The sequence below is a fragment of the Lepus europaeus genome, chromosome 21 (genome assembly GCF_033115175.1).
Source record: "Lepus europaeus isolate LE1 chromosome 21, mLepTim1.pri, whole genome shotgun sequence".
Lineage (NCBI taxonomy): Eukaryota > Metazoa > Chordata > Mammalia > Lagomorpha > Leporidae > Lepus > Lepus europaeus.
The window spans coordinates 24,560,923-24,574,082 of NC_084847.1; the positions used below are offsets into that span (position 1 = coordinate 24,560,923).

The 13,160-nt window shown below is 57.9% G+C and overlaps 1 protein-coding gene across 29 annotated transcripts; it reads right to left on the minus strand.

Annotated features, from left to right (window-relative positions):
- Positions 1–851: 851 nt before the first annotated feature.
- On the minus strand, positions 852–12,730 carry ATXN2L (ataxin 2 like). Of its 29 annotated transcripts, none has more exons than XM_062180805.1 (24): positions 12,281–12,730; positions 10,818–10,854; positions 10,570–10,626; positions 10,412–10,483; positions 9,940–10,090; positions 9,418–9,542; positions 8,507–8,598; positions 7,583–7,783; positions 6,846–7,021; positions 6,621–6,731; positions 5,944–6,156; positions 5,789–5,860; positions 5,135–5,205; positions 4,410–4,705; positions 4,257–4,326; positions 3,660–3,803; positions 3,486–3,558; positions 3,205–3,392; positions 2,835–2,967; positions 2,626–2,747; positions 2,309–2,521; positions 1,963–2,152; positions 1,601–1,636; positions 852–1,337 (listed from the first exon to the last, which is right to left on the minus strand). In XM_062180805.1, exons 1-23 carry the CDS (start codon positions 12,592–12,594, stop codon positions 1,605–1,607), a joined length of 3,153 nt encoding a protein of 1,050 aa, XP_062036789.1. In that variant the 5' UTR covers positions 12,595–12,730; the 3' UTR covers positions 852–1,337; positions 1,601–1,604. The 29 variants fall into 29 exon arrangements, with proteins under 29 accessions (XP_062036789.1, XP_062036788.1, XP_062036768.1 ...); XM_062180804.1 differs by having other exon boundaries at positions 852–1,360; XM_062180784.1 differs by having other exon boundaries at positions 1,601–1,759; positions 1,909–2,152.
- Positions 12,731–13,160: the final 430 nt, after the last annotated feature.

Below are 13,160 nucleotides of genomic sequence, written 5' to 3' on the forward strand. Positions count from 1 at the left end.
GAGTCCACAAAACATGTCCTCTTAGGTCTATGGGCATCTCTACATCCCATGGTTCAGAATTCTGTCCCAGGGGCTGGCACTGTGGCACAATGGGTTAATGCCCTGGCCTGAAGCACCGGCATCCCGGCTGCTGTACTTCCACTCCAGCTCTCTGCTGTGGCCTGGGAAAGCAGCAGCAGATGGCCCAAGTGCTTGGACCCCTGCACCCATGTGGGAGATCCAGAAGCTCCTGGCTCCTGATCGGCACAGCTCTGGCCGTTGAGGACATCTGGGAAGTGAACCAGCAGATAGAAGAACCACTCTCTCTGCATTAACTCTGACTTTTGAATCAATCAATCTTTTTTTTTTTTTAAATAATTCTGTCCCACTGTAGCCCTAATTTAGCTTGTTCCCTAAACCCAATTTCCAAACTTTACCCAGCTCTTTTCCTGGGTTCTCCCACGTAGCAGCTGCCCATTCACAGGCCTCAGCCACGCCCAGTAGCTGGCTATGCACCAAGGCCTATCTTCCCAGCAGCCATAAACACTAAAATGGTTTTTAACATTGCGCAAGACCGAATTCATGACGTGCTTGTTAGAAACCAACTCCCCTCAAGCCTCGTGGTGAGGGCAGTCCGCGCCCGAGGCAGGCAGCCCTTCATCGGGAACCGGCCTCCATCTCCCACATCAGACATTCAGCGTGGAACCCAGTTTCAAATGAGTCGCCCAAGACCCTGCTCTGGTTCCCCCACACCCTGTGTTTAGAGGAACTGGCTACCACTCCCACAGAAGGGCAGGTAAGGGGACAACGGGGTACTTACTGTGACCAATGCCGACTATAACCTCTCCACAGGAAGTCACAAGCAGGTTAAGTTAGTTTAAAATTTTATTTTTTTTATTTTTTTTTTAATATTTTTATGTAATAAAAAGTAAAAGTCCTTGTCCAACCATCCTTGTGGGGGCATCTGTCTGTCTGTCTCTCACGCAGGTCACTCAAGTTAATGGGGAAGAAAGAACAGGGGGCCCAAGTCTGAGGTTATAAATAATAGAAAATAAAAGATCTTCCGTCTCCGGCGGGGGAACAGATGAGAGGACGGGAGGGCAAGACTGGGTGGGAACGGGCAGGGCAGAGCAGGAACCCCCCACCCCCGCTGGCCCCCAGCCCTGCCCCTCTCAGGCCCCTCCCATTCAAGGTGCTTGGCAGGAATTCCCCAGCTCCCCCAGGGGAAAGGGGGGTCGGGGGGCTGGGACTGGTCCGAGCTGCTGGGGGAAGAGACATAGATCACTCCTCCCTCCACTCATGGAGGTCTCAGGTCGCGGCCAGGACAATCTTCAGTTCCCCGGGGGGTGGAAGGGGAGCTGCTGGGAGGGATGAGATTGAACTGGTTGGAGGGGAAAGAGAAGAGAGCAGGAGCATTAGAACCCAAGCAGCTGTCCCTTCATCCAATGCGTCCAGTGGGGGGTGCGGGGTGTTTGGGTAGGAGCGACCTCCTCAAAGTGTCTCATGGGGCTGTCAGAAGCACAGGTCAATCGCTGTTTCCCAGTAAGCCAGAGCCCTTACTCGTGTGCCCAGCTCAGCCCCCCGCACCCCAGTCTGGCCCTGTCTGCTGCGCTGACCTTACCTCGCTAAGTCAGGAGACAGTCGGGGTCACTGAGAGCTGGGGAGGCAGTGGGGAGGGGGGCTGCTGGATCACAACTGAGCGAGGACGGAGGGAAGCAAAGGACAGAGCCAGGAGCAAGCCCCTGGCGGCGGCGACTGTGGCTTCTGCCCACCCTACATACTTCACAGACAGGTGCAGGTCGGCGGGCGCCCTGTGGGACAGCCCTGCCTCCAAGACCCCTCACTCCCCACCCAGAACCCGTGCATCCTGCCCCACCTGCAGCCCCTCAGCTCTTCCATGCCAAATTCCCCCAGCTAACGAGAACTCACGAATCCTGTCATCGGCTCCTCCTGGAAATCCAGGCGCCTGGCCAGGCTGCTCACCTTGGGGGTGTCCGATGTAGGGGTAGGGTGAGGGTGTGGAAGCTGAGAGTGCAGGCACCCCACTCTGGGGCACCGCGCCTTGGGGGGGCCCCCCATGGCTCTGGGGTGGGTGCAGCAGCATCACCTGGGGCGGGTGGGGAGCCCCAGGGTGAGGGGGCGGGGCTGCTGTGATTCCAGTTTGGACATGGGCCTGCAGAGAACAGAAAGAAGCCAGGAGGACCACGAAAGGTCTGAGCCAGGCTCTCAAAACCCGGTGCAGGGGGCATCGCTGCCAAGGCGGCACCAGCGTCTGAGGAACGGCTCGTGTCCACACGACCCAAAGCGAGATCGTCCTGTGGCCTCTTACCTGGGTAACATGGGCCATGTTGGTGAAGCCGTGGGGCAGCTGCTGGTGGGGATGGATGGCATACACAGCGGCTGGCTGGGGGAAGCTGCTCTGAGGGGACTGGGCAGAAGGTCCCGGTGGCAGAGAGGGTGGCGTGCCTGTCAGGGCCCCTGGGTGGTACAGATTCTGCTGTGGCTGTCCACTGCCCAGGTGTGGGGCCTGCCCCGCCTGATGCTGCGGGGAAGGGAAGGTAAGTGCCATCCGCTCCTCTGTCCTGGGCCAGCCACCACTTGCCTAGCCCTCCCTTCTAACCACCCTCTCCTGCCCCCAGCAGGCACCTGGACAGGACTGGGGGCCGCATGCTGAGACTGCGGCTGGCTCCCAGTAGGCGTGGTTGCCGGCTGCGGCTGGTGGGCGTGGAGCTGCGTGGCATGGTGCGGATAGGACTGGTGAACAGTGGCTGCGGGGCGAAGGAAGACCCTGTGCTGAGCACGCCAGAAGGGGCGAGGGCCACAGCCCAGAGTGGGGGAGGGCACACAGGACTCACCATAAAGGGCTTGGGGGGTGGGCTGCTCTGCAGAAGGGTACTGAGGGGTGGAGGATGACACAATGGCCTGGGGGTGGCTGCCCGACGTCAGCATGCGTGGATTGCTTTGAAGCATGGGGGCAAACACGGGCTGCTGGGACAAAGGCGGGGTCAGCATGGCGGGCGGGGGAGCACCGCGTGCACCAACCACACTGCCCGCTCCTCCTGAACATTCACAACAACCCAGCCAGGCAGAGGAGCCTGAGGCTCAGGTGCCCAAGGCTGCCACCATCCCCACCCAGAACACGGCCCGTCCTCCTGACCCAGTGCTCGAGTCTCGGAGTCAGGAGCTTGGTGCCCCCTCCCCGCTTCCCTCCTGGGCTGCAGTCACCTGTGAGGGGTAGTGGGCCATGGGCTGCATCATAGCAGGCTGGCCTGGGAACTGCTGGGGGTTGTAGGGGATGTAGGAAGAATATGGTGTGGCAGCCACCAGGGGTGGGCCGGCAGCGGCGGCAGCCTGCATCATGGGCGGGGCTGAGGCTGGCTGGTGCTGGTCCGAGCGCTGGGGGGGCAGAGAGCCTGCAGATGGGGGCAAAGTAGCACAGAGCTCGAGCTCTGTCTGCCAGGAGGCGCCAGGCGGCCCGGCCGACAGCCCCTCCAGACCCTGCTCACCTTTTGCTCCCCGGTACTTGCCCTGCTGCCCAGGCACTGAATTGGATACAGGATATGGATACATCTGGGGCGCCTAGGGACAGACACAGAGGCGCTGTGACAGGCCGGGAAAAGCCCAGAGGCCGAGCTGGCCACTCAGCCAGCCCTCCCTGCCGAGGTGCCCCAGCCTCTTACCTGCACAGCTGGTCCCATGTGAATCTGAGGTATGTAGGAGATATACTGGGGGCTGTAGAGCCCGCTCTGGCCTGTCAGCACCGGGATGGAGGGAGTTGAGTGAGTCCGGGGCCCTGGAGAAGTTGGGGTACTGGTGGATTTGTTCTGCAACAGACAAGGAGCGACATTTCATTTCCGTCTGCCCTCTGCAACAGGTACACAGCACCCCCAGATGGCTATGAACCAAACACGTCGTGTGCTTTTGCTAGGACAAGCTCCACGCCAAACCCTGTAAGATGCACATTCTCAACTCACAGGTGAGGAAGAGAACCGGTTTCATTGGCTTGTCCAGCACCACACCTTCTACATCAGGGGCTGAGCCAGGTCAGCCGGCCTGAATGAAGCTCAGTATCTGTAGCTTCCCTGCTCAAACAGCCCCTGAACCAAACGCCAGGAACCAGAGAAGCCCTGAGCGCGAGCTGCTCTCCCCATACGAATACGGTGTTCCCCCAGCTCTGCCAGCCGAGTGGCCCTGGGACGAAGTGCTCTCCACTGCTCCACTGTCCCCCAAGTCTCCCCTAAAGAAACCCAAGTCCATGTTCTCCCGTCCCGTCTCACCACAGATAGCAGAGGCTTTGTAGGATTGAACTCCTTGGCATTAGGGTTCAACGTTGATTTCTTTACTTGTCTAAGGGAGAAAATGAGGTCAATCCTCATGGCTTGCCCCTTATCAGATAACCCAATGTCCCCAGAGCTCCCCACCCCACTTACTCAGCAACAGGGCCCTCATCCTTGTCATCTCCCTTGATGAGGCCCACTGGGGGGCTGCCAGTTTGGCTGGGACAAGGTGGTGGGGGCTGCTCTGGCCCCTCGGTGCCTCCAGCTGGTACCAGGGGTGGTTTGTCCTCTTTATCCGATATGGACTCTGTCTTAGAGGAGACCGGGGACGCCAAGGGCTCTGAGGTCAACAGACCATCGACCTCCTTTTCCTTCCCTTTGGCCTCCTCCTTTAAGATCCGAGGAGGAAAAGGATCCAGGCTGGTCTCCGGGGAGCTACTGGGCTGAAGCTGGAGAGAGAGACACACAGCAATGTCAAGACCCCAGGCCCTGCCTCCTTTCACCACCGCTCAACGCTCAGCTCTGCTCCCTTACCTACCTACTCACTTTTTAGAAAACTATTTTCACTTTATTTGAAACTCAGAGAAAGGAAAGAGATCAATCTTCCATGTGCTGGTTCATTCCCTAAATGGCTGCAAAAGCCAGGGCTGGCCCAGGCTGAAGCTTGGCGCCCAGAACTCAGCCCAGGTCTCCCCATGAGGGTGGCTAAGCCATCTGCTGCCTCCCAGGGTGTGCAACAGCAGGAAGCTGGGTCACAGCAGAGAACTAGGACTTGAACCAGGCACTCCTCAACCTAGACTTCTGCCCAGTCCTCACTTCTCCGTCCTCCACACGCCCCGCGACCCACTAACAATCCCGGCCCATTCCCCTGCCCTCACCTTAAACTGGGCCCCAAACTTCCTCAGTTCTTCCAGCTGAAATCGTTTCTGCTCATTCTGAAGGCCAGGGACTACGAGAAAACAGCGGAAAAGGAAAAACAACACATTTCTTTCTTGAAGCTGGCTACCTGGTGCCAACAGCTCAGGCAACAAGACAGCAGCTCCTGAGAACCCGGAGAGACATCGGAATCAAAGAGCAGAGTAGTGTCTGCCTTTGGAATCCCAACCAGCTTTTTTTTTTTTTTTTTTTTTTTCTTGACAGGCAGAGTGGACAGTGAGAGAGAGACAGGGAGAAAGATCTTCCTTTTTCCGTTGGCTCATCCCCCAAGTGGCAGCTACGGCCGGTGAGTTGCAGCCAGCGCACTGCGCTGATCCGAAGCCAGGAGCCAGGTGCTTCTCCTGGTCTCCCATGCGGGTGCAGGGCCCAAGGACCTGGGCCATCCTCCACTGCCTTCCCGGGCCACAGCAGAGTTGGACTGGAAGAGGGGCAACCGGGACAGAATCCGGCGCCCCAACCGGGACTAGAACCCAGGGTGCCGGCGCTGCAGGCGGAGGATTAGCCTATTGAGCCGCAGTGCCGGCCCCAACCAGCTTTCTAACGGAAATGCTCTCCCCAAAGGGACACTAGGCCTCGGCAGGAACAAAACCTCTCACCTTTCCCAGTTATCCGGGCCAGTTCCTGGGGCTCCAGAGTCCAGCCGGGTTCCTTGGCGGACAGTTCTTTTACTGAACAAGGAGAGATGCCTGAAGGTCACCCTGTCCAGAACCCCACTTCACACTGTCCACACCCTCCACCACCCCACTCTTACCATCTGTAGGGGCCAGTGAGATCTTTGGAGAAGCTGGGGAAATGGAACCCACACCACCATCTGCGACAGATGAGGTCACAGGGATGGAGGTTGAAGAAGTTGCCACTGCCGAACCGATGGGAGGCTCAGGACAGGAAGCTGAGATCGGGGCAGGTGCAGCAGACTTGGGAGAGCGTGGCGGGTACATCCGGCCCCCTGGGAGAAAAGGGAGAGCTGTACGACGGTTACTGCTGTGAGCACGGGGCTTACCAATACCACGGAAGTGCACCCATGACTCCCGAGGCAGCTAACATAAGCAGGTAAATGGCCTCATGAAAGAGACAGGAATGCTTCAAGGGCAGTAATGATTCTATGCCAGCCAATTAAGAGTAGGCTTGGGGTTGGCAGAATGGTTTATATTTCAAAAGGAATTGGAAAATTCCTATGGCATCTCATTTTAAAATGTTGGCAAAATCTAAAATATATATATATACAGCTGCCAGTCAGACACACCCTGAGTTACTGGATAGGGTTTCTGCAGTAGGACAACTGAAAAATTCTTTTCCCAAAGGGGTTAACGCCGACCCTTCAAACCCCTGCCACCCAGCCACCGCCCACTGCAGCACCACACACCACACACCTCCGTGCTGCTACTGCTACTCCCTCTCAGCCACTCCCTAGCACCACTGAAGTCTTACCTGCAGGGGGAGACGGGACAGAAGCTTCCCCAGAGGGCCTGCTGCTGGGCGAGGACAGAGTCTTTGCACCTCGCAGGGGCCGCTGTGCCTTAGGGGACATGCGGGAAGGGCCTGTATTTTTTTTTAAATGAAAATTGTAAGAAAGCAGAGCCCCAGTTCCTGCATTACCACCAATGCACCGCCCTTCCAATTACCACCACCGCTGAGCCTGCTTCCTCAACTCACCTCCGTTGATGCCTCGTGCCTCAGAGCCTGGGCCAGGGCTGCTGTTGTCCAGATGGTGAGGGCCACGAGGCGGCAGAGCGCTCAGGCCGGGCCGGCCACCCCGAGCGCTGCTACAGCGCACTCCTCCCCGGGGCCCCTCGCGAACGCGCTGAGGCAGAGGGATGTACTTCCCTTCCCTGGGGAAAGAGCGCAGTCAGGCCGGGCAGCCCCACGCAGGCTTCAGAAACATGAAGCCTCGCTCCAAGCCCTCCCTGCCCTCCCCAGCTCACCGCTCCAGCTTCCTTCACTGTCTCACTTGAATGTCCTACGACTTCCACGCTCATGAGCCTTTGTTACACAGCCCTGACCCAACCAACCTGGCCAGTGCACCACAAGTCTGCTGCTCGACCCATGAGAAAGTAAGGTCACAATACAGCTCAAGGTGCACCTTTTACAAGACACGGATCACAGACAATCTGATTTTCATTTGGTATCTATAACATGTACAAACATACAGGGGAAAAAATGTATGCTAGAAACGGAGACAGAATCCCCCGCAAATCCCTAAGCTTTCAGCTTTGTTACCTTCAGCGCTACTTAATGTCTTTAGGTCTCAGTCTCCTACATCTAAACCGGAAATGACTGTTTTAACCTACAACTCCCCAAGGCCTAAGGCTCACACATTGTGCAAAGCGCTAGGCCTAGGCCCTGGGCCCTACGGTGAAGCCCAAACAGCCCTGCCCGCCCCCAGCATTTGCCTGGACGCCAAGCTGGGGCTCTCGCGCCCGGAGCTCTGCCGCTGGACCGCACTGTGCTTCTCCTCTTCGGTGCGCCCATCGTCATTCTCCATGGCGATCCGCAGGCGGTACTGGGGGCTGGACTCAATCTCCCGTGCCAGCTGGGCTGCACGCAGCTCCCGCTGACGGAACTCTTCAGAGTTGTCCTTTTCTAAGGGCACCCTGAGACCAGCAGCATCCCAGTGCCAGGCACAAACAGGGGAAAAGGAAACACATTTTCATCAGTCCTATAACCAGTCAACGTTCCCCTCAACAAGCCAGCGAGCACTTAAACTGACATCTCCTGGGTCCCAGGCAGAGCTCCCAGGCATGTCTGAATCTCAGGCACTTAGATGCTTATGCATTTTGCTTTTTAAGTACGGTATTTATTCAACAGGGAGCGAAAAAGAGGGAGGGAGAGAGAGACAAACACATTCCTATCCACTGGTTGGCTCCCCAAATGCCTGCAGAGGCCAGGGCTGGGCCGAGGCTGAAACCAGCAGCCCCATCCAGGTCCCCAGTGGGATGGCAGAAACCCAATGACTAAGCCATCGCCATTGCCCCCCAGGGTCCCTATCTGCAGGAACAGACACCGAACTCAGGTTCTCCCAACGTGGGATGGGGCATCTTAAACTGCTAGCTGAATGCCTGGCCCAGGTCTAGGTATTTTAAGTCCTAGAGGAAAGGCATGGGTGGCTGGACAAGAAAAAAGTGCTTTCCACCCATGGGAGTGACCTGCAATCAGAAAACCTTTGAGGGAGCGGTTTATTAAGCACACCAGGAATAGGGGAAGAGCAACCTGGCTCCCCAGAAAAGCATGAGCAAGATCTAGTCCACCTGGAGACCTGCCTTCTGTTGGTGACCCAACACCCCACACTGCACCACCGGGGACGTGCCAAGACTCACGTGTAGGAAGAGAGACTACTATCGTAGGTCGTCTTCACACCGTAATTCTCCTCATTGAACTTGAACATTTCATTGGGGTCCCATCCATTGGACTAAGGGAGGGGGAGGGGAAATATTTAAAACCCAGCAAGAAAAGGAACAATGACATGGCTTTTCCCTTCCCCCAGGTTAAAAACCTTAAAATGTGTCCAAATCAAGAGCAGAAACATAGAAACCTAACCGGTGAGATTACAAACTAGAACCACGCATTTGCAGCACAAATTGGCAATAACCAATAAAACTGAAAAGTCCTAAAACCTAACCAATCTGTTTGCAGGGTTATACTGCAGCGAGGTTCTGGTACATGTGCCCAAGGAACACATGTTCCACTGAGGCACCACTTTAAAGCCAAACAATAGCAATAAAACAGGTCAGTTCAATAAAGAAGACAAATAGGATTTGATGTTCACACATCCATGTGTATGCATATGCACAAACAAACTAAATACACCATGAGCTAAGAACAGCCTAGACCGACACAGCAATGTGAACAGTTCAACCAAAGTCAAGCAAAGGGAATTCTTGTGTGGACATCAAAACAAAAACACACCTATAAGAAAGTAGTCAATTTGGGGGCCTACACCAGTAGTCAATCTGGTCTATACATTTGTTTAAACATTGAAAGGGTAAATGGCAGGAAATATTAACAGCCATCATTTTGGAAGGGTGGGAGAACAGATTTTTTGCTCTGCTATTTCCTATACCTCTTCATTTGCTATCTGAGCGCCATCAACAGGCAACCATCACTATCCCCCCACAAGGAAACCCGTCATTATTTCACAACCCCCTTCCCAAGAATGAAGCCTTGGTCCAAGAACGGACCCGCCAACCACCCAGGTCCACGCTGCCCAGCTCTCGGGAGGAGGCCGTACCATGTCTGACTCCAGGTCGTAGTCATCGCTGTTGCTGTCGCCCCCCTCCCAGCGCTGAAGCACCTTCTCTTTGTGTTCCCCGTTCACCTTCGAGTTCATGGCAATGGCAGAATCGGTGAACTTGTCTGTGGGGCAGAGTGTAGAAGAGCAGTCAGTGACATTTCATAGCTTTTCCTATACTTATTTCAGGAGCAAAGTGTAAAAAATTCAGATTTAGAGTGTGTTGGGGGGGGGCAGAATGAAGGAGAAGTTAAAAAAAAAAAAAAAAGCTTGCTCTTAATAATTCAAAAGGAACAAGAATTAAAAACTAAACAGGGAAAGATGAAGAACCACAACACAAACCAGAATCCACCTGGCCATGTATTAGACATCAAGACACATTTTCAAGAAAAATCCAGCCACTCCCTCAGAGAATAAAGGTGAAGGGGGGGGGGGTGGAATAAAATTTTTACTTGCACACAAACCAACCTCCGCCCCCTTACTCATCCAGAGCGGGTCTGACCCAACAGCCTAGCACAATACCTTTAGTAGCGTAATTGAAGTCAACGTTTCGGAAGTGCACGAGCATGACATCACTTGGCTTAAACACCATGGTGTCCACAATATCTTCCCGACGGGGGCCACCTGCTGGCTCAGCTGCTTTCCGGTGCACAGCGTCTACAGCGAGTTCAAACTACAAAGGTCCCATTGCCCAGAAGCCAAGAGTTGGTATCGAGAAACGTGAAGGCCAAAATGACTACCTTGCCCTTAGCCTTTCTCAACTTTCTCCACACTACTCTCATGTGCACCGCTTCTCAATATCAGCCACAGGACTTAACAATAAGCCTCAAATTTACAAATTTAAACTTTAACAAAGGACCCGGCCCTCTGAAAAAATTAACACTTGTGGCACAATTCTGCACAGGCCTGCGATCAACACAAAGCCCGCCCAACTCACACCCTCTCCTCATCCTCCTTCCAGGCAGCTCCAATAAGCTCACTGGAGCACACTGACCTTTGAGCTCAGTGTCTTGAAGATACCCTCATAGGTGGTGCCATTTTTCACTTTTACGTCACAAGTGGAGCCCTGCGAGGGAGGGAGAAGTCAGTAGAGTGTCTCAGAAAATGGATCAACACACTCCTCAATCAACTGAAGGGTGAGCCCCCACTTACCACAACAGCTGTAAGGAAATGCAGCATTCTGGAATTGTTATAGACACCTTCAAACACCTGTCAGCAGGGGGAAACAGAGGAGCAGCCGTCAACACCTCACTGTCGTCCTAAATGGCCACACTCTACTTCTGCCCACCGTGTACATGCCAGGCCCCTAGCACTGCTGAGCCCATTTGACTATCTCTGCACGGAATCTGCCCTGTACTCCCAAAGAGTTGTCTTTTAGGTCTGGGGGGGGGGGCACTCACAGGTGACTGTGGGGGTCCCTTTCCTGTGCTCTGTCCCCTGTAAGAAAAGGAAACAAAAACCAGGTTACTTCACTGTTCAAGCCCCCTTACGCCACTGATGAACAATACATTCCAGAACCAAGTACCGTGTGAAGGATCCGATTTAAGCTACGAGTCAATCAATCAGCAACATTTCCCAACTCTCACTTAGAAAGAACAGGTATGAAATGTCAGCAACACATTCCTTCCAAATGCCAGTAAAAAGGACCTCGATCAGAAATAACTGTTACAAGCTCCCCACTTCCTCCAAGGGGCCAGGCTGCATGCTTCCAACAGGCCAGTGCCTGGCGCTGGATAACCAGTAGCCCACCGCAGGGGACAGCTCCGGAGCACGGATCCAGAACTACCTAGCTCAGGCGCATTATATTCCGAATGGGAAAGAATCACGTTCAGCCCCCTTACAACCCAAACCACGGAGGGGTGGGGAGTGGGGTCATCACCTCCCCACCTCACCCCTTCGACCTCCTGACTCATTCGGCCCGTTACCCACTCTGCGGGCGTCACCAATCGCCAGGTAACACTGCTCCTAGATGGCTGATGTAACCGGCGGTAGAGGAGGGCGATGAGGGGGCCGTTGGCGGGGCTGGGGGACAGCGCAGCCGCACAAGCCGTCCACCGGGAGGCCTCGCCCGGTCTGCGCCTGCGCACTAAAACCCACGGGCCTCTTCCCAATCCCCCCTCCCGCGATCCGCACGCACTGCGCCTGCGTGTGCCGCCACTCTCGATTCCATGAACACGCGCGCACGCACGCACGCAGACACACACACACACATACACAAGAACAGGAGCAGGGCGGCTGCTGCTTGCCCACGAACACCACACGAGCCCCTGCACGCACTCTCGGCCCTAGCCCTACTGCTACCGGGGCACGCGACAGCCTGGGTCATGCGACAGCGCATCCGCGCGCACGTCCGGAAGGGCGGGCGGGCGCGCGCGCGCCGGAGCTCCCCGGCCCGCAGTCCTCCGAGCCCCCGCCCGCCCCGCTCCCCTCCAACTGGCCAGCCCGGGAAGGGGGAGGTAGCAGCCCGCTCCCCGGTCCCTCCCTCCCCATTGGCCAAACTGTGGGCCGCGCGCCCCCCTCCATTGGCTACGGCCGGGGACCCCTTCCCGCAGCCGACTCCCCATTGGCTGCAGCCGGGGACCGCGAGACCCTCCGTGGTAATGGAGCCGGGGACCCCGATCGCCTCCGCGCCCCCCCCACGCCCCGTTCCGACGGCGCCGGCGGGATGCGCCCCGCCGCCCCTCGGGTCCCGGGCCCTGAGCACGGCCCCGGACGCCCCCGGGGGCCGGCTGCGGAGCGAGCGGGGACCCTCCCTGGTTTCCCGGGGTTGCCGCCCCCTCCCCGCGCCCTCCAAGGTGCCGGGCTGGGGCCCGCCCCGCCGGCACCGAGCCGCTGCCTGCTCCCTCGGCCCAGCCCGCCTCACCTGGCGCTGCCGATGGCGCCGGCCCCTGGCCTCTCTTGATGCGGCGGCTGCTGCGGCGGCGGCGGCGGCTGCGGCGCCAGGATGCCTTCAGCTCCCCGGCGGAGCCCGGTGCCGGCAGCGGCCGCAGGCCCCAGGCAGGGGGAGGCGGCGGCGGGAGGCCCCGGCGGCGTCGCGGCGGCGGCGGCAGCCAGCGGCCCCGGCAGGCCGCCGTTGGGAGGGCTGGTGCCCCCGGGAGGCCGGCGGGCCACGGCCTGTTGCGTGGGGGGCGGCTGCTGGGGCTGAGCGGTCTGTTGTGGCGGCTGAGGCTTCAACATGATGGCAGCGTCCGGAAGGGGAATTAGAGGGAAGGGAGGGGAGGAGAGGGGGGCCGGGGCTGGACCCCCCCGGCCGAGAGCGCGGGAAGCGAAGGGGACTGGGAAGCCGGGGACCCGCCGTTGGCGGGCGGGGCGGGGGGCCCGCGGGGTCGGGGGTGGCTGGAGAAGACCGCGGCGCGAGCGAGCGCCGCGAGGCGGAAGGGGAGGGGGTCCCGCGGGCCGGAGGAAAACGAGAGGGCGCGAGCCGGCCTGGCGCGCGTGCGCGGCGCCGGGGAAGGGGAGGGCGGGAGCTCCCGGCGGGGGAGGGGCGGCGGCGGCCGGCGCGAGGGGCTGTTAGCTCCGGGAGAAGCGGGGGAGGGCGGGATCGGTAAGTCTCGCACCCGTAGCCTTCGGGGTGGGCCGGGAGCAGCGCGGGCGCTCACGCGCACCCAGGATTTAGAGTCTCTGGGTCTCAAACCGCCCTAGAGGCTGGCGCCCGCTGTCGCTTCACAATGAGCGTGTGAGGCGCTGGGGGAGGAGCCGAAGAAGCGGCGACGAAGATCCGGCCGCCCCGCCCACGCCGCCGG

What these genes read in the sequence shown, in the direction of transcription:
- ATXN2L (XM_062180784.1), bottom strand. Translation starts at nt 12,594, where the DNA reads ATGTTGAAGCCTCAGCCGCCACAACAGACCGCTCAGCCCCAGCAGCCG. An exon ending in ACGACCTGGAGTCAGACATG is followed by an intron (nt 8,599 to 9,417) that starts GTACGGCCTCCT and finishes CCCCTCCCTTAG; the next exon opens with TCCAATGGATGGGACCCCAA. An exon ending in CTCACTGGCCCCTACAGATG is followed by an intron (nt 5,861 to 5,943) that starts GTAAGAGTGGGG and finishes CTCCTTGTTCAG; the next exon opens with TAAAAGAACTGTCCGCCAAG.